The sequence below is a fragment of the Microtus ochrogaster genome, chromosome 18 (genome assembly GCF_000317375.1).
Source record: "Microtus ochrogaster isolate Prairie Vole_2 chromosome 18, MicOch1.0, whole genome shotgun sequence".
Lineage (NCBI taxonomy): Eukaryota > Metazoa > Chordata > Mammalia > Rodentia > Cricetidae > Microtus > Microtus ochrogaster.
In genome coordinates this window covers 14,440,197-14,460,839 of record NC_022020.1, presented here as the reverse complement: position 1 = coordinate 14,460,839, position 20,643 = coordinate 14,440,197, and the positions used below count along the sequence as shown (strand labels likewise).

General features: G+C 47.1%; 1 protein-coding gene across 4 annotated transcripts in view; it reads right to left on the bottom strand.

The window, feature by feature from the left end:
• Mapre2 (microtubule associated protein RP/EB family member 2) overlaps nucleotides 1–20,643 on the bottom strand; it is a 143,780-nt gene that overhangs the window by 9,969 nt on the left and 113,168 nt on the right. For all 4 annotated transcript variants that reach the window (XM_013349389.2, XM_005355828.3, XM_026783599.1 and 1 more), the window contains 2 exons: nucleotides 5,741–5,880; nucleotides 204–362 (listed from right to left, as the gene is read on the bottom strand). In XM_013349389.2, the coding sequence (XP_013204843.1) occupies nucleotides 204–362; nucleotides 5,741–5,880 (299 nt within the window). The remainder of the gene's footprint in view (nucleotides 1–203; nucleotides 363–5,740; nucleotides 5,881–20,643) is intronic.

The following is a 20,643-nucleotide window of genomic DNA, read 5'->3' as shown; positions in this document are numbered from 1 at the left end:
ACAGAGATCTTGATGACGAACAGACTCATTTCTCTGGGACCATCAAGGCTGTCAGCTAAGTTGTAGCCTCCTCAAGACCCCAGGGAAGTACTTACGACGGAGGATGTGTTACACTTTGAACAACAGTTTCAGAACTCAGGAGCTTTGGTATGTAATAGAAATAATTAAAACCAAAGAGCCGAGGAGTGTGGCTTCGCACGCACCTGCTCGTCTGAAGCATAGAGGACTTCCATTAGTCGCTGCACGAGGTCATCGTTTTCCTGCCCATGTTCCTGGCACAGCACTTCGATCTCTCTCAGCTTCCCGAAGTAGAAGTCCCTCTCCTTCTCCACACCTTCTAGGGCAAGTTTCAACGAATGTACCTGCAGGAGAGTGGGGTGGGGAAGAAAACCCCGAAACAGAGTAAGAAGTGTGACCCGCTATGTCTACGCGCCACGATGCTACATGGAGCCGGACACAGAAATAAATGGAAATGTAAGTGTAAGGGAGAACCAGCAGGCCCGGAGTCCAGTCAAGAGCATGCTGGCCACTTCTGCTGCTGTGAGTGTTTATCAGTCAGTCAGGGTGGACTATGCACCTGCGTAGCTGTATCTGAGCTTACACAGCCTTTCTTTTCTTGGTAACAAGGGCTGGACCACATCTTGTTGCTATGGTTAAGGATATCGGCATCTCCCCAGTTCTTATGCTAGAATCCTACAATGTGATGGCCTCAGGAAGCAGGGCCTTTAGGAGCTGAACGAGATTTGTTTATGCAAGAAACCTAAGGGATCCTTCCACCTTCTCAACATGAGAAGACCAAGAGGACTGGGTCTTGGCTAAACAACCGATCTGCGGCCACTTTGATATTGGACCTCACAGGCTCCAGAATGGTAAGAAATAAAATTCTGTGGCTCACAAGCCACCCAACATAAGGTGTTTTGTTACAATATCCCAAACAGACTCAAAATACTCCTTTTGTAACCTACTGGGGAGGGAGATAAGAGAGTTGTATTTTGTTTTTTTATTTCTGTTTTGTTTTTCGAGACAGGGTTTCTCTGTGTAGCCTTGGCTGTCTTGGAACCCACTCTGTAGAGCAGGCTGGCTTCAAACTCACAGAGATTTGCCTGCCTCTGGAGTGTCGGGATTAAAGGCCTGGATTACCACTGCCCGACTGAGTTGTGCTTTTGAACTAACCCTTCCTTCAGATCACAGATATTGAGAGCCACTCCTAAGATGTGAGTCAGAGCAGACAAATGCAGTCCTATGCAAGGGCAGATCCTGGTGCACCCAGAGCATGGGGCAGGAGTGGAAGGCCAGCTGGGTCAGTCCGCCTCCATTTGTCCCGTCCTGGCTTTGTGTGTATCACTGCAGGGCAAGGTGGTGGAGGCTGCACACAAACCGGCTCGCAGTTCTGCCATGCCCTAGAGGTGGGCTTAGGGACCTTCGAGTGCTGTGAAGTTGTGAACTTCTGGGTCAGTGCAAGCCATGGGCTAGAGCCAGCAGCCAAGGCAGGACCACAACACTGACGGGGGGTGGGGGTGTTGTCTGTACCGAAAAGGCCTGCCGACTTTAGGATGCAACTCTCTGACATGCATATAACAGCTACACACAGGTCCAAACTATTCCCTGTTCCTGGAGAACCTTCTATTTTGTATTACTTTATTCATTTACGTTTATACAGAGCAAAGATTCTAAATGAGGGGTCGTGACTCTGCACTGGGTTGTGTGACTGAACGGAAGTGGGATTACAAAACTATCTGGCAACAGCAGAAGCTTGTGCTGTTCATCAGTTAAAACTGATTAGAGATCGAATGCATGGTGGACTCGAGGTGTGTCTGGCACAGCTTTCCCGTGCGGCACCGTGTGACTTCACTGCAGCCGTGGTTGGGAGCACCTGACACCGCACCATGCATGCTGTCAGGCCACACATGGCCCACACATGCTGCCTGAGGCGCCTCACCTCAGATGGGAGCTTTCCAAGGCTCGCACTGCACACATTGTTCTTACAGAAACGCGCTGGTATAATTACAGAAAACAAACACTAACCTGTCCACTGTCACTCCCTAACAAGCAAGAAGCAAATTAGTTGGCTTGTCTGGTTCTGTCAGACAAAGAAACACCACTTCATTCATGTGCAAACTTGCCTTCTTTTGTTTTTTATTTTTTGGAGACAGTCTTGTCTGGCCTTGAACCCACTGAGACCCACCTACGTGCCTCTGCCTTCTGAGTCCCGATTAAAGGTGTGTGCCACCATGCTGGCTCCAATGAATTATTTTAAGATAAAATTTCTTTATGATTTATGACTAGGTCATTTGTTTTGTTTTCCCCTTTTATAGTCCTATGAACCTGGGGTCACTTGAAATTTCTGGAGGGAAAAGAGGTTGTGGGTGCAGATGGCTGAAGAAACCTTGGCATAGCAAACACTGGGGAATAAATAAAATCTCATGGTTTCTTTTAAGTGAAGTTTGCTCCACCTAAAAAAAAAGAAATCCTGCACATTATTTTTAGTAATTACTTTTGAGGTGTAAAATCTCCTTTTTTGTTTATTTATTTTTTAATAAATTGGGCTTTGGGTGTGTGATCTCTGGAATTACTGACATTCAAACACATACTGGTACATATAGCCATTCCTTTACCCCATATCTGGCAAACAGATCTATGCTGGGAGGGGCCCTTAGTCTGATCTCACAGATGCCCTCACGCAAGCACTGACTTTTTATTCCTGTTGAGACTACACACCTGCAAACACACACGGTGATCAGCTTGCACTTCAAAAACAGGAAACCTCCCTGGTTCTGATCCCATCTCTGACCCAAACCAAGCAGAGATCTTTAGCTCCTTTCCACAGATGCAGCTCAGAGGAGGGTTTACTGTGACCCACAGATTGGGGGTCAGAGGGCATGGTCTGTGGTACCTGGAGCCAGCCACAGCTGCTTGTGTTACACGGTGCTGGCCAGGAAGTAGCAACCCAGAAGAGAAGCTACATCCTTCAAGGCCTACCACATTCCAGCGAGGCCTCAACTTCCGGTTTCCACAACCTCCCCTGACAGCACAGCCGGCTGGGAACCAAGTGTTAAAACACACAGTGGGGGATGGGGTGGAATTTACATCCAAATCCCAGCAGGCACAGCCAACCTACAAAATCCAGGCTGTGCCTGTGGATTGCGGTCTGCATAGCACACCAAGGCTTTTGTGGAAACACTCAGCGTGAGCTGGGTCAGGCTGGCATTCCTGATATGTTAGCAAAGGAGAATGAACCCATCAATAACTGTCCCCCGCCCCAACCTAAAAACTGATGTCAGCTGGTCATGGCGGTGTACACCTGTAATTCTGATATTCAAGAGACTGAGGCAGGTGAATCGCTGTGAGCTCAGATCCAGATTGGTCTACAAAGTCAAAAAAACAAAAAATTCTGGTAGTAGCTACTTTAAATGATCAAAGATCAGCTAGCAAACACAATTCCATCCGAATGGTGCCACCAAGGGACAAATGGCCAGCCTCATCCCTCACGGGTCACAGATGCCTAGGTAACAGGCTGAGGAAGTCATGTTCAAAGGGGGAAGCAGTGTCCAGACTTGGGTCCCCCAGAGGCCCCGTGACACAGTGGCTCCAATCCATTTCCTGCAGGCTAACCCACTGCCCAGAAAGTCTCATTTATGCCTCTTCCTCCCGTCTCTTCCGCTTCCCTGCTATCACTGGAGTTGTGGGGCACAGTGTGCTTCTGCTGTATATCATGGGAGACTGCCTGAATAATGGAATGGGGCCAAGTAAATGAAAATTCTCTAAGTTTATGGCAGTTGTCGCTTTCTCTATTACCACCATAATTCATGCTTCTGCTTCTGCATTTCCACTAGGCTTCTCCCGGTCCCTGTGTTCTCCGTTCCAATACTGGGACCCTCGTGTTGCTGCCACCCACGACCCTCAGGGTCTTCCTCCTGGAGGCTTGAAGGGCCAGCAGTTGGACTCAGGTCACCAGGGAAACGAACCAGGATGAGAACTTGGTAAATACCTGTCCAGTTTAGGGGTGCTTCCTCTGCCCTCTGAAGGACAGAGTGGACGTAGGTATGAAGGTGTTGAAGACAAGAAGGGGAGCAAGGCCTCTGTTAGAAGTACTCCAGGAAGGACAGCAGGTAGACCATTCCCCTCTCCTGCCCCTTCTGTCCTCTCTTGACTGGCACCAGGGATCAGCAAGGCATTTTGGAACTAGACCCCCTGCATGTGATTTGAGAGCTGAAGGAGACCTAGGAACAGCCACACGGAGAGGAGGCAGCTGACTCGCGGAGGCCACGAAGGACTGGAGACATCTAGGGAACTGGAGTTTTCCATGTGGTCAGAATTGGGTCACTGGGTTGGAACTATGCTGAGGTGGACGGAGAAGGTGTGTGTGTGTGTGTGTGGTGGTGGTGGGGGTTGTTGGTCAGGAGACCTGAGTGCAAGTTGCTAATGATAAAGAAAGTTTTGAGCTGCTTTGGGGCAGAGGCATAAATCCAGGGCTCTAGAGCACGGTGAACCCAGGCCTGATTTTCACCTTCCACCTGGGCTCGTGTCACCGTCCACTTGGGCTTGCGTGGAGTCTCAAGCTTACGGCCCAAGGCTCATTAACTGCCTTTCTCCCCCTTTCTTTAACTCTGAGCAGAAGTCATTACTGGAAATCGCCTGGCCCCCAATAGACGATCAGCAGGTAACTAGAACACGCCTGGTTATCCAATCAGAGTCCTAAGGGGACTTAAGATTTTACCTGAAGTGCTAACGCGACTAACTCAAAGCCTGTGGGACTCTGCACTGGAATCCTGACTGAGAATACACAATTATTTATAAACAAAACAAAATAAAACGACTGTTCTCGGACTCTTGCCTTATCAAGCAGAAGATGAAGGGCTAGGCCAGGCTCAGCTTGTGGCTGGGCACAGCCTATGGATCTGCAGTGAAAGGTTCCTTCCCAACAGGGGAGACCTGGGCCGGGAAGCAGGAGGCTTTACAGTGGGCACCGCACTGCCCAGTGGTTTAGTAACCTTAAGCTGTATTACTCTAGGCAGAATGGGGTATCATGAGTTAGAAGTCATTTTGGATCAAACCCAGAGCCTCCTGCGTGCTAGACTGGCGCTCTCCCACAATGTCACACCCCACCCTGTACTTAGGGTTTCACCGTGGAAATGTCAGCTGGTGTAGCTAGGTTTACCATAATTATCAGAGGGCTGATACGTTGGGAAAATTTCTATTTAAAACACAGATGTTGCCTTTCAGGGCTCCCAGGCACCCCATTTCTGACACTGTAGAGAGGCCTGGGGTTTTTTTTTTTTTGGTCCGTTTATTCATTTGTTTAATTTCAGTACAAAGTTCTGATGTTAATAGGCTTTGAGTGAGGGGACAGTATCATCCACCTTGCTATCATTATGCCCCCAGAATCAAGCACAGTGTCCACCACATAAAAGAGGCTCAACCCCTAGCTGTTGAAAAAGAACGGGCGGAGAGGGAGCTAGCTGAACGCGGATACAGCCATAACACTTTTCAGACTGGCCGGGAGTGGGCAGGGAAGGCCTGGGGTTCAGGATGGAAGGATAGCCTGCATCATCTTCCACATCCTCACACGGGGTGTCAGCTCTGTAACTAACAGTGCTCCTCCCCAGCTGCGGAGTCTCCCTTCTTGAGCAGAGCCTCCTGGTCTCACCCTTTCTCCCTTCCCCCAGGCCTGTGGGTGTGACCTCCTCACCCCTCGCAAACAGCACTGTTCCCAGAGACTTGGGTGGAGACAACGTGTTACCTGCTCGTTGAGCTGTATGACCTGTGTTTCTAAATCTTTGTCAGATCTGGATGCGGAGCCACTGGATGAAGCCCTTTTGGCAGACGAGGGGCGAGAAGGTGTGGATCCCGGCTTAGCTGCTGGGCTTGATTTAGCCGCACCTAGAAGCAAGCAAAGTATACTATGAGTAGAGCCGACATTAAAAGACTTTCGTGTAGAATGCGAATGCATGATATAAAATGAGCCTCCTACATGCTACAGGCAATGTGCCAACCCCCCACCCCCCTTGGTACAGTCAGAAGGGAGGCACACCAGCAAGCCCGTGTCCTGTGACAACCGCGCACTAAACCTCAGAACAGCCGCTCCTCAAGAGGAGGTTAACCCCTTCCCTCTGGGCCTAAAATCACAGCTCCAGTGAACCTAAGAGGAAAGGCTTTGGGGGCTGGGGAGCTAGCTCAGTGAGTCAGTGCTTACTGAAGAAGCCTGAGGAGTTGAGATCTTCAGAACCCCTGTAAAGCCAGATATGCTAGCCCAGGGCTCCTCCTGGGAGAAGGGAGGTGGAGGCAGGAGACTTCCTAGAGGCTCACTCAGGGACAAACATGGACAGCGAGCGAACCAATGCCAAGTTGTACTCTGTCCTCCACCACATGAGTGCACCCCCCCATAAACATGTGTTCACATATCACATACACATGAATGATAGGAAATGTTCTTCAATCATCACACAGAATCGCTGTATGTGTGTTTTTAAGAGCAAAGGCCCCAATGACAGGTTCAAACCATAGAAGAAATGCTGGCTCAAGGTATGTGCTTCCTTTTAGTATACCCTGTAGCTCCTGCGACAGAGGAGGGGCAATGACATCTCCATGGCAACGAGCACCCTGATGTCCAATCTCGGTTTCTAAATGTCACTCTTCAACAAAAGGGCTTCTTGAGAAGCTGCTGCTGACAGGGATGGTGCAGAACTGGAGAGGTAAGCTCAGGACAGTTTGTGGCAAGAAGCAAACATACACTCAAGGCAAGGGACACGAGGACCAGCTTGGAAGGGGCAGTCTGCTTAGCACAAAGAATAGTGGCTGTATCTTATGAAATGCCTTGGGTACATGATGAGGGGAAGGACGAGAGGGGTATAGAGGGTGTACAGACTGAGCACTAGGGAATGCCAAGGAAACGCTAGAAGAAACACAGATCTGTAGTATCCCTAATAAAGAGTAACCCCCCAAGCTGCCCCTTAATGGGTGTGGAGGCATTTGATGGGAGATATGACAGGGAGAAACCTTCACAGTGGGTAAGTTCTGGGGTCAGCACCATAGCCACAGGGTTAGCGAGTTATTTCAGGTGAACGGTCACCCACCCGGCACTCAACCCACAGTGGACTTACTGTCCAGAACACAACACAAGACACCACAGGAATGACTTCTGGAGCCAAAACAGAAGCAACTAGGTATATAGAGAGAGTTCATGTGCCTCTGAGTAAGAACTGAGCCACTCCTGGGGCCCATCCCTTTGTTTTGAACACAGTCCCAGACCGGCAACAGTCCTGGTTTCCCTGTCTGCAAGTATCTCCAGTCTGTTCCCTCCACCCAATTAAAATTTCCACCACAATCTCGCATCCTCTCCCCTTCTAGAAGGTTCTTAGAGGGCAAGAAACAGTCTTCTTCACGTCAGCAACCCCAGTGCCTTGTAAAATGTTAGGCTAAATATGTTTGGTAAAGGAACCACTTTAGATAAATAGATAAAGAAGCAATTAAAACTTGGCTATGCGGCTTCCAACTTCAGTTTCCAGTTTTCCCGACAGAGGAAAAGGATTATAAAAACAGGCACGGAACAGCAGCTGCAGGTTTCAACCAATACCTTAATTACAACGTAGTCAGCAGGAAGGCTGTAAAATTTATATGGTGTGTCTTCAGGTGCCTGGAGACACGGGATACAGATGGGAGTCTTACGCACCTCCGAGAAGCCTTGACAGTGTCGCGGCCTTTAAATAACATCTCCTTTGTTACAACAGGGGGAAAAGAATCTTCTTTGAAGACACGGGGGAAGGGCAAAGAGATTTGAAATGGTTAGTCTGTGAATGACTTAAATTGGTCTGTGTTTGGAAAGGGTCAATCAGTGGGGCCCAGAAACCCTCCCTATGCACAGAGCGAATGAGGGACCCCAGGGAGTTAGGCTGCTTGGAACGGGCAAACTACTGTGAGACCTTTCCTCTTTGCTGAAGCCCAGGTGGGATTCTTCCAGCACCTAACTTCTTGGTTCTACCACACAGCTTCTCTGGCTGTAAACAGACTGATGAGGGAGAAGACAGGGAACACGTGACCTTCTCCAGACAGCCACTGGTCCATCATCAGGGAAGGCCACTTTTGCAACCATCAAGCCCTTTCAGGTGACTTTAACAAGCAAGACTGACATTCTACTAGACAGGGAGTCCAATGGTAAGACTGCAAAGAGGAGAGCTTCTTATCTAAGAACCCGTACGAAGGGGTCCACCACAGCCATGAACAGGGGCTGCTAAAGTGATGGAGATGCAGTCTCTCCCAGACTGACAGTCACTTGCGATGCCCAGACACAGTGCTCTTGGTCTTCTTGGGAACAGGCCAGAGTTCTGGGATGCTGTGCCTGCCAAGAGTGTACGTGAGGCAGTCTTTCCTCTGTATTCAGCGTTCTCCTCCCCTTTAGTCAACCCTGCGTCCTTTTAGTAACTAGGGCTTCCATCCTTCAGGTCTCTGCTTGTGCTGTCTCATCCCCTGGAGGCCACAGTGCCTTAACATTTCCTCAGAGGCTGTACGAACCACACCAACGTGATGACATTGGATGCTTCTTCTTGCATGGGGCATAATTTCAGGGACACTGGAGCTGCATCTATCTCATTTGCCACTGACAAGTGCAGCAAGTGCAGCAACTACAGCAAGTGCAGCTCCTGACCTGGCCGCATTCTGTGCACTGTCGGAGTTGCTAGGTACCCAGCAGAGGCAGTGAGTCAGCAATGACACCCAGGCAGGTTTGAGGCACTGATGCCAACGTCAAAGTCTGGCTGCAAGAGCCAACATGAACGAAACCATTTGGGCGTCAGGCTTCCAGCTGGGCTCTTCTGATGTTTCCTTTCCAGGCCCCCTTTGTACGTTACAGTGTGGAGCTCCTTCCATGTGGAATCTGGCCAATCCACTGAGAGAGTGAGTGTGGCCAGCTGATGTCGAAATGGGGTAGGAGCCAGGTAGTTGGTGCTGGGCTGCCACTGGCCTCTTGAGGACCACAGAAAGGCCTTCCTAAGAGAGTACATATATACTCTCCAGGTCAGGCAGTTCTTCCTAAGGAGGTCATCAAAAGATAACTAAGCTCAAGTCACTAGGTAGTCATGCCCTTACATTCTGACATCAGTTCAAAAAGAAAAGTATACAAAAGAGGCAGAAGGTTGGTAAAGCTTGTCAACACAGAGCTACCACTAACTATGACTGCAGAACCAGACCAAATGTAAATTTTTTTATTTTTTTTATTTATTTATTTTTTTTTTGGTTTTTCGAGACAGGGTTTCTCTGTGGCTTTGGAGCCTGTCCTGGAACTAGCTCTTGTAGACCAGGCTGGTCTCGAACTCACAGAGATCCGCCTGCCTCTGCCTCCCAAGTGCTGGGATTAAAGGCGTGAGCCACCACCGCCCGGCCCAAATGTAAATTTGAAACAAACTGAATTGTTAGATAAATAGGAGAGGGAAATGGTAAGCCGATCTGCAGGCGATGGAGGCTGGGGTGACATGATCTACATGTCGTAGGAGAGAGGCCAGAGCTGGTGGCAGAGTGGTTACAGCCACACAGCCTCTCAGAAAAACTGTCTTTTCTTTGTGGAAACACATCCTCACTGTGGACAGAGGCCAGCAGACCTCTCTGAGGGTCTGATTCTCCAAGCCCATGGGCTCAGCCTTAAAATAACGCTGGTTTCTTGGGTCCTACAGAGGTCAGTTGATACCCAGAAACCAGGTCTTTCATGCTGGCCTACATGAACATCTATCTCTTGGGGATCCCTGAGGTGAAAAAGAGGAAAACATGAGAATCAGACTTGGGGTGTCAGTTGCTCCACCACACACACACGCACACACACACACACACGATTCTGATTAGGTTGTTCTGAGAGAAGCAAACAGAGAGAAAAATCAATGACAAGTGAGGACGAAGCACTGAGGGACAAACAGGGAGAAAGTAACGAATGAGGACATCTTATTCTTCAGCATCTTCTCACACATCAGAGTGTTACACGGAAAGCTTCCTTCAGAAGGATGCATAGCAAGTACACTAGCACCTCACGTGACATACTGACAGGGACACACTTACCCTCACACAGCTCAAACACCCAGAGAGCTGTGACAGGTAAAGGAGGTGAACGCAACCTGTGGCTTCCACAGTCACTGACATGAACTCCCTGGCATCTACACTTCTTTCCGGAGTATGGAGGAGTAGGCAGTCTCCTCAAGCTCTCCACATCTCCTGTCAGCTCAGAACAGTTTCTGTTCCCTTATTAGACATGCCTCTTTCTTCTTCCTTCAAAGAACTACACTCTAAAGTGTATCTAACTTCTAGGGCCAGGTTTTTTTTTTCTTATTTACTGGGACCAATCATCCTAAGGATGTTATCAAGAAAACATAGTTATCAATACCTGTAAAGTTGCCAGGTGGTGGCACATGCCTTTAATCCCAGCACTTGGGAGGCAGAGGCAGGCGGATCTCTGTGAGCTCGAGACCAGCCTGGTCTACAGAGCGAGTTATAGGACAAGATCCAAAGCAACAGAGAAACCTTGTCTCGAAAAACCAAAAAGAAAAAAAAAATCTGTAAAATTAGTGTTGGTGTAAGACACTTATGTAAATTACAATTGTTTTTCCATCTCCTCAAGTAACCCAGGCCATGTCTAGTGTCTGATCCTGGCTTTAGAGATGAAGGTCCTCAATGGCTATTTTCTTAGCAACCCAACGGCTCAACTCCACCAGAGATTCTGTTTCTGTGTCTTCCCAGGTCTCATGCTTCAAGGATGAACACGTGGAAAACACTGGCATCGTGGCTTTTAAAGGCAAGGCAGCCACTCTGGCTACAATTCAGATACAGCTTTTTCCTTACAGCTATCAAACACTTGAATTTCTTTCAAGTTGTGTTTGATGATGTCCTGAGACCACAATTAGCAGAAGCCCTGTTTTCTACGCAATTGTTCTGCCCTTAAGCTTTTCTCCTCCCCCTTAATTTTCCCTTTCAAAATAAAAAGGGGTTTCAGAAGGAGAGGAGAATGGACATAAACTCTGCTCGAGTCCCTGTAATTCTCAAAAATGTCCCCACTGGAGACGGACGTGATTCACAATGCCTGACTTTGAGCGGTCCCATCTTAATTAATGCTTTTAGGATTGGGACATGCATATGATCCTAAGGGATTTTACCCATCTCTGTGAGAAGGAGTGAGGGGTCTGACTCAGGGCCTGGGGGAAGCCCGAGCATCGCTGTGTCTAATGTCTGTAATTAGACACCAATGTCCTGCTTGATGTGTGTGGAAAAGGCTGCCTTTTGGAGCAAGGAGGCTGAATAGGTTCAGAAGGGAGACACAAATGAAAGCGGGGGAGTCGTCTCTGCCCTTCCCAGCCAGGACTGCAACTCTATTAGACGCTATTAGAACTGGAAATGTCTCATAACTCGTTGTACTCCTTTTGCCCAATCATAAACTGAGGGGAGCTAACTACACATCAGAACCTTGACAAGGACCATGTCCATGTTAACACCAATGTATGGACACACACACCCCTGCGCACAAAGCTCCCTCCTCCTCAGTTTGAGAGACTGGCTCCACCCCCACAATCTTCATTCACTTAAACCCCACAGGACAACTGAAGCACAGCAAGACGACAACACACCACAAATGCATTCATCAGTCATTCCTGGTCTGGACCCGAATCTGATCTGACCTCACTTCCTCGTCCCCGTCACCTTGTCTTTTACTTGTGATAATGAACTTGTTTTACACTCAAACAAAAGGCGGTGGGAGCAGTTGGGCTGCACTGTTGAGAGAAGCCCCGTGGGTGCAGGAAGGCCTTCCCTGTGATTACCAGAGCCATCCGCAGAGACAAGCAACTCTGTACGATACTGATTTCTACAAATCCAAGCTCTAAAGAATTTGTCTTTTCTTTCAAAACTGGCAGCATCCCTTTACTTGGTAGACCACCATTAATTTTACTCTGAGAAGGGGAGAAACGGCACCATCTCAGTGGTGGCCAGGGTTCAATCCCAAGGGGACTTTACCAGGGTTCCAGGGGACCCCTCGGTCACGAGTCTATTGACAGCCTGCAAACAGCAATTAATCCCGAGCCCTTCGGGCTCAGTCTCCACTAACACGGCCCGCGGCAAAACCTGGCTGCCTCCCCTTCCAGCTCAATACCAGCCTGTAACAGAGCAGCTCACAGAGGAGAATGAACCTCCCTGACCTGTGGGGATAAAGACCTGGCATGACACTAGGCATCCCTCAGCTCATCTTGGGGTGACAGCAGGATCTGGCACTTATCCTGAGGCCCCATGGGTCTAAAGAACCCTGGACCTGGGCTTGCTAAGTTGGATGACTGACTACCACCTTAGACAGGAAGAACAGTGTAGTGTCCAAGGTTGGGAGGAGAACCTGGGAAGAACACAGAACACTCGGGGATGTAGAGAGCTGGCTCGGTGGTTAGGAGTGCTTGCTGCCTTTGCAGAGGGCTAGGCTCCCAGCACTTACATCAAGAGGCTCACTACCACCTGCAATTCTAGGTCCAGTGGGATGTGTCATCCTCTTTTGGTCTCCCAAGGCACCTGCATGCATGTGGTGTGCTTAAACTCATGCAAGCACACACACACACACACACACACACACACACACACACACACACACACACACACACACATTAAACAAACAAATATATCTTTAAAACATAAGAAACTTCGCCCCCTACCTCAGCTCCCAAGATAGAGCTTCTCTGTGTAGCCCTGGCTGTCCTGGAACTCATGGGGTAGACCAGGCTAGACTAGAAATCATAGTCACCTGTCTCTGCCTCTCAGGTGCTGAGGTTCTGGCTTAAAACATGGGACACTGTTACCCCAAAGGCTAGTACACAGTACTTACTCTGTTTTTACTACCATTTCTCAGCAAATGAGATCTGACCCAACAAAGCATTCAAACGGACTGGATTCCTATTCTGGACACTGGCAAACCAAAGCAGCAGCGCTGAAAGGAGAGACTGACTCATTTCTACACAACCTCCATACCCATCAGTGAATTGCAAGGCACAGGATGCCCCTCCTCTAGGTACTCTCTGACTGCATGGAAACCAAGGTACTACAGTATAAGCCTGCTCTTAAATTACCTCCATCCATCCATTCGTCCGTCTGCCCGTCCATCTAGCCGTCCGTCCATCTAGCCGTCCGTCCATCCATCCATCCATTCATCCATCCACCAAGCCAGCCACCTACCCACCCACCCACTCACCCATCCATCCATCCATCCATGCAACAAACATTTATTGAACTGGGTGGCTAAGGGATTTTACACAGGCCCTTGGCCTTCTTTAGTCTTAGGTCTTCTCTTAGACACGCAGGGTTTCCACAGGCCGCCAGAGCTGTGTCTGCTCAGTTTACTGGTGCTCAAGACCTCTGTGCACCAGCAGGGCAGCAAAAGCCATCAGTCGTGCGTGTGTGTGTGTGTGTGTGTGTGTGTGTGTGTGTGTGTGTGTGTTGGGAAGGGGGAGCAGACACCTTGTATTAAAAGTTTTACTGCTATGAGGGTATGTGCCTAGTCTTATTGCGTCTTGATATGCCATGTCCGATTGATATCATGGGAGCCTTTATGGAAGAGAAACAGAGGAGTAGATCTGAGGGACAGCAAAGGTGGAGCGGAAATGGAAGGAGTGGAGAGAGGGAAACTGCAGTTCGGATGTAATATATGGAGGAAGAATTAAAAAAATAAACCTTCACCCCTCACAGAGGCTAATGGCTCTTAGAACTTTCAATTTACAGCATCCAGGATCCCCACAAAGGACACAGAAGAGGCAGGAGTCACCTGTGTTCCTCAGGACCTCAACAAAAGGGTAAGATTTAAACCAGAGGATGACGGAAGCAAGGGATGTGGCCATCTGACCAGGCGGGGAGAGAACAGGCTGTATGGAAGCCGAATGCATGTATGCTCTGCCTCACCAGCGCTGGGCCAGATCAGGTTGCTGTGGTAGAGAATACACAGCACAGAGATCTAGAGACACTAGAGGGTGGGCGCCTAGCTCCTCTCTGGCTTCTGCCAGGATCCAGGATCCTGGGCAGAAAGACAGGTCTAGTGCTGGCTTTCAAAGGTCACCTTTCTGCTCTCAGAACAGACTCCGAGGGCAGGCCCACAAAGGGCCAATAAGGGGAAGGTCACTGCATCGTTTCTTTGGGCACGTGCACCATGGATTTTGCTTTGTTTTGGGCAGTGTTTGAGATGCTATAGTTTAAAAACCTTATTGTACACCATTTACCCCAGTCCCCAGGTGCCCATTTTTACACAATCTGTATTTTGTGTAATGTTAATGTTAACGGAAACATTCTTAGAGGGCCAGCACGTGCTACTGATTCCAAGAGGAGAGCTGAAGGGAAGCCGGGCCGCCAAGCTGAGAGTCAACCACTCCCAGGCACTGCTGTGGGGTCATTGGCCAACACGACAAACGGCTCTGCCTTGGGAAAGCCTACCATAGAGGCTCCCTGAGAAGCAGGCAGCCTCGCCAGCCACTGAGGGTGTGGCTGCCGTGGAGGAGTAAGCAGTGGCTGAGGACCCCTCAGGAACCCCTCCTCCAGCTGGCCAGCCTGCACAAAGCAGTCCCTGGGACAGATGGAGCTCAGGGAGCATGCCCAAGAGGAGCGTTTCCATACTGCCATGGCTGCCCTGCTCACTGTCCCCGCTCGGGATGCTGTGCTTTATTTTTAGGTACCATGTGATTCTCCGGTATTTTCCAGGCTCTGCCTGACTCACTTTGGTTTCAGAGAATTTCTCATAAGAGGAAAGAAAAAAAAATGCATGAAAGTGCTTCATGTCTTGAAATGGCTCAGGTTTTTAAAAAACCATAACTTTTTAAATGGCCGTTTCAACGTGGAATGTATATTTTGCAATAAACTGCTGACTTTCCATGCTTCTCACACCTTGGTAGGAGATTAATTCAGCTTTCAAACATATTACATGCCAAACCCAATCACCATCTTAGTTTAAAATTGTATTTTTCAACTGCCCTCAGAGTAATAAAAACAGTGGGGCTCCTTTTACCCCAATAAATGGTTCCCACATCCCATCTCGACACTAGTTGACAGCAGCAGCCCCTTGCCTGTTTTCTACAGTACCAGGGAAGAGAGTGGCTGATGGAGCGAGCAGACTGAGCCAGTCCACAGAGAATAAAGACACATAGGCGTTGCCATGACGACACCATCGTGGGCGCTACTGTACTGCTGGCATGCAGCACTCGGCTAAGAAGGAAGCTCATAAAGTAAGATGGCTGTTTCTGGGTACCTCCGTTCTTAGCTACTTAGGATGTGCTGCCCTTTAGTTTCAGTCTGAGTCCCTGATGGCATGCACCGTTCCTTTGCTGATGGTGGCGAGCCCGTGAGTTCCAATAATACAATCTCATCGGGACTTCCCAGAAAAGAGTCAGAGCTCAGGAAGCGAGAGGATGGGCAGAGCACACTTCAGCTACCCGGTCTCTATTCATCGCATCTGGCTTCTGTACCAGGGTTTGCTGCTTCTTCCAACCAACCACACGTTCACATTAACCCTTCCTTTTCCCTTCACTTCCCGTACCCCACTGTGTTAACTTGTACCGACAGCACATAGTGCAACCACCTGCTCGGGCTGCCGTTTTCTCTTCTCCACAGCTGGCTAGGTTATATGGAAGCATGGCCCTTCTACACATGCTTTCATGAGGCAGCGCGGACACTGCCTCAGCCTTCCTATGGCTCCCAACAGGCTATATTTAGGACTCTTGCCAGTAGAAACACTAGGCATATTTTCCTCCTGCTCACAAATAAGTGCCTGCCACAGAGCAATTATTTTGGTGGTTGGCCCATATGGAATGGTGCAAATGACTTCCAACCAGAGTGGCCGATGAGAAGAAGGCAGGGAAACTCAGCTCTGTAGATGCAAGAAGCAATTACAGGCGACTCTTGCCCCAGGGAGCCTCTGATGAGAGCCTAGCCCCATAGTTACTGGGTTGCTGCCTGAGGACTCCATATCAGAGGAACAAGCTGAGCTGTTTTGCATGTATGTATGTATGTATGTATGTATGTATGTATGTATGTATGTATGTATATTTGACAGATTTGTCCTCTTGGGCAGAATTACATGCCAATTTTGTTTATGGGCTTATTCTTTACTTCAGAGATGTATTTGAATGGGAGAACTTAGAAATGAGAAATAAATATCTAGGAACAAGTGACTTAACATTTCCTGCATTTATTAACATGATAAAATGCAATGCCTCTTCTTACTCAAAATGACTGCAGAGATAAATGGGGATAGTTTAGACTTAAAAATGTGAGTGATAGAGCCCAAGGCCGTGTCTGTGAATCCGAGAGAACAAGTCCAATGAGGAGCAAGGGTTCTGGAAAGCAGGGTCACACCTCAGATCTTGTGTCCCTCACTTTGCCTAAGTGACGGTGGCAAGTTACTGCGGCTCTGGTTCCAGTTTCCTAGATGCTACAGAGAGGCTGATATTAAACATGCATCTGTTGGGCTGTTGTGTTGCTAAACTAAATAGAACACTAAGCGCAGGGGGTGCTCACTGTGCACTGTGCAAGATCCACGGATACGCAGGTAGTGGGGGTGCTCACTGTGCACTGTGCAAATACCCATGGATACTCATGTTCTTTCTATTTTGTAAATACTTTTCTAAAGTTCAAGGAAAAAAAGTTTGATTCATAGTAAACTGAGATTTGAAGAGTTATAGGATAACAGTGCTATAGCATTTTAGAACTTCTGGTCCTCAGGTTTCGAAAAAAATCTAGTTTTAAAGAAAACTATATAAATAAATTTAGTTCAAGAAAGTCAGATAATTACAAAACACAAACTGAATTAATTCATAGCATCAGACACCACTAGGTGATCTTGTTTGACACTCCCGAGTTCTCGTTTTTCACGTCTGATGTCTAAACTCACAGTTATCCTGAAGTGTGGTCTCGTTTCTCACGTCTGATGTCTAAACTCACAGTTTTCCTGAAGTGTGGTCTCGTTTCTCACGTCTGATGTCTAAACTCACAGTTATCCTGAAGTGTGGTCTTGTTTCTCATGTCTGATGTCTAAACTCACAGTTATACTCAAGTGTGGTCTGGCAGAGTTTTACTCACATCTTATGCTGCAGTTTTGTGACCATTACAGGTAGGTGCTGTGTTGTAAAACCTTGTCACCCATCCCTGCACCCTCATGTTTAAACGCACGGTCAATATGACAGTCCTAAGAGTCGAGGCCTTTCGGAGGCGAAGACGTCACAAGGGCAGAGACCAAAGGACGGAAGCAGTATTCTCAGAAAAAAAGCTCACTCAAACGGGTTTGCCTTGGGAACCACTGCTCATTTCAGGACAGAGTGGGAGGGGTCGTCTATGAAGAATGCTGGTGGGAAGCAGGCTTTATCTCACACTTAGCTTTGGCCTTATTGGCCCTCCTGTCTGCAAGGAATACATTCTGTTATAAGCTGAGTTAATGCTACTTAACTATAGAAACAAACACAGACACTAGAAAAATACAGGCTTGGTTAGCTTTTAAGAAGAAATAATGCCTAGTGGTATGTCTTAGTCATCTCTGATGTGATCTATGTATAATGGAAAGCACACTACTGATTTCCCCCTTTCTAACAGAGTAGGGGATTCCCTCTAGGAATTTAATTAGCTGAGCCATTACAGTGTTTCTTTCCACTTTTTTTCTCCAGGCCTTTACATGGCTAAGGAACAACCACATGCAGCTTAGCAATGCAACAGTGCCTTGCTGTGAGCAGGCCAATGGAATAGCGTGGCGGCAAGGGGCGGGACTTGAGTGAACTATATTAAGTCTATACATAATAAGGGCTCGTGACAGCTATGGGACGAGATGTTCACAGTGCTTTCCTGACTTAGAGTCAGGAAAGGTGAGGAACAAAAACAAATCCTGGTAGAACCACACCCAGGGATCACAGTTAAAAACAAAACCAAAGAGAAGAAAAGCTTGGGGGCAGGTCGTGCACTTATGTTTGGAGCCATAGCGTCATTAAACTACTTGACAGTGTGATTTGTCTAGTGAAAATACTGGGAATGAATCCACAATAAAGACCTTTACAGAAGAAAGCAGAGCTAAGTGGTATTTTACCACACAGCCTGTCACTGTAAGAAATGTTAAATGTTCTTCACTTTAAAGACTATGCGTAGAACTCGAATGTTCAGAAATGAAACTGAAGTGGGAAAATATAAAACTAAACTTTTTAGTAACAGAGGAAGAAACAGGAAACTAGAAATAATTTGGTAGATCTAAATCAGGAAAAGTTAGTAGTTACACTAAATATAAACGGGCTGGTCACTCTAAAAGGCAGAGACTACCAAAATGAGTCAAAAGGCAGGGCCCAATCACATAGTGGTTAAAGACACACTTTACATATAAAGATAGATAGGTGGGTATGCGCCTTATTAAAAAGAAAGATACAGCATTTAAAGCGTAAATATAAGAAAGCAGCAGTGGCTATATTATCATTACCATCTTTAAGACAGAGTAGTTTCAAAAACATAAGTTCAGTCAATAGGATGACTTAATCATAAACACATATATACTAATAAAAGAGCCTTCACAAGCTGGGCAGTGGTGGTGCACGCCTTTAATCCCAGCACTCAAGAAGCAGAGGCAGGCAGATCTCTGTGAGTTCAAGGCCAGCCTGGTCTACAGGAGCTAGTTCCAGGACAGCCAGGGTTGTTACATGGAGAAACCCTGTCTCAAAAAACAAAACAAAACAAAAAAAAAAAAGAAAAAAGAAAAAAGAGCCTTCAAAAACAGAAATCAAAGCCAGAAACAATTAAAAGGAGGAACAGACAATTTCATAATCAATGCAGAAAGACTAAAAATCATTTTGCAACAATTATTTGAGCTAGGGAAGCCACAGATAATCTGCAGCACATGGTCAAACACCTTGGCTTGACATATTTGCAAAGCACTGCTCAAATGAAGAGCATCCGCATACATTCTTCTTAGAGGCATGTGATGCTTTAACTGAAAGGGACACTGTGATTGTTGGGTTCCATTACCTTTCTTAAGAAATGAAACATAAAACCCAAGGAAGTAAAAGCAACTTTTCTTCCCCCAAAGGTGAGAAGTAATGTCTGTTTAGATTTTAGATGCTCAACCAGTGCTCGTACACTGCCAAGCAAATAAACGGAGAAGCACAGTCACGTTTTAAGATTGCACCAACAGCCTGGAGTAACCGAATGGGAGTAGTCAATGTTCAAGACAGTTCCTTTAAAATACCATTAGAATTTACTGAAGTCTACGTCTGTGGACTGGATGAGTATTATTCCGACACCTCACGGACTCTGCCTAGCTACCTTCTGTCTTGAAATCACTTTTTCCAGCATCTCTCCTAACCCGATTTTAAGGCTGACACACTGGTCTCTAAGGAAGAAAGCTCAATTCCCATAGCAACTCTAAATCCATCGCACACATTTATATTTGGAGTCTGATTTAAATACATTAGCGAATGGGAATCTGCAATGTGTCTCAGTTGCTATGGAAACCATAACGTTGAATTTCCTTTTAAGTTTTGTAAGTCTTCGCACATTAAAAAAAAAAAAAAAGCCTACCTTCCCAGACAGCTATCGAATTGCAGGTAGGATCAGAGCAATTACACTTAGAAACATCACGTTTCATGATGATGTACACACTTAACAGACAGCTGTCAGTGTGACAAGTGCATTTAAACACGGCTATGGATGGTAGGCCAAATCTATTGAAAACATGACTTCTCAGAATGTAGTCAAAATTGCTATTACCTGACAGCAGTTCATTCTAATGACTTGTGTTTATATTACAGTTGATTATAGTAGAGGTAAGCTGCCCACTTAGACAGATATCAACCAACTCTATGCTTGTGAGTCCTTAGGAGAAAAGTTATTTTGTTTTGTTTTTTTTAAATCTGCATTGAAACGGCAGAGAAATCTAGCATGCTCTCAGAAAAAAATGCGCTAAATGTGTGGAGAGCATTTATTTTATACAGAAAACCATCTCTGGTGTGAGGCAACACACAGCATGGATGCTGGGAAAAGCAGGATTTTCTTTCCCTGCTAGCATAGCCAGTGTCCTCTCAAGTACCACTACGTGGACATTACACTCCACATCACTTTCCCCCACTCTAATCTGGTCCCTTTGTCACACAACACTTTGAAGCTGCCAGATGTGCAAATTATATCAGCCTCAGGCATATCTGTGAGGAGAGATCCAGCCACAGCAAAATTAATCAAGTATTTCAAAGTGCCAGTCCCCATCTTGTTGCCAACTATACAAGCCATTATTTGCTTCCAAGGATACAGATAATTAAGAAGAGACCCAGGTTTAGATACGGAAACAGAATAGGGGCTATATGTAACTGATGTATCACCAGACAGGCCGCCACCCACTTTATCAACACTTTGATTTATATCAAGTCTTGAACAGAAAAGGCAGACCTGTGATCTTGGGTGAAGGACAAGTCATGCACTGAAATCACATTAAAGAGATTATGGCTCAGAGTTCTGAACAGAACTCTAAGAGAACTGAGACATCACACTCACCCACACATGTGAGACTCATGCAACAGCTGGATTTGAAACACATACCCCTGCTAGCATACTCTGGCAAACTTTCCAGCTGAAGCCTTGGAGCTTTCCCTGCTCTTTGTGCTGTGTGTCCTGTCCTAATAAGTCACGTGCCGGGAGCTGATCTCC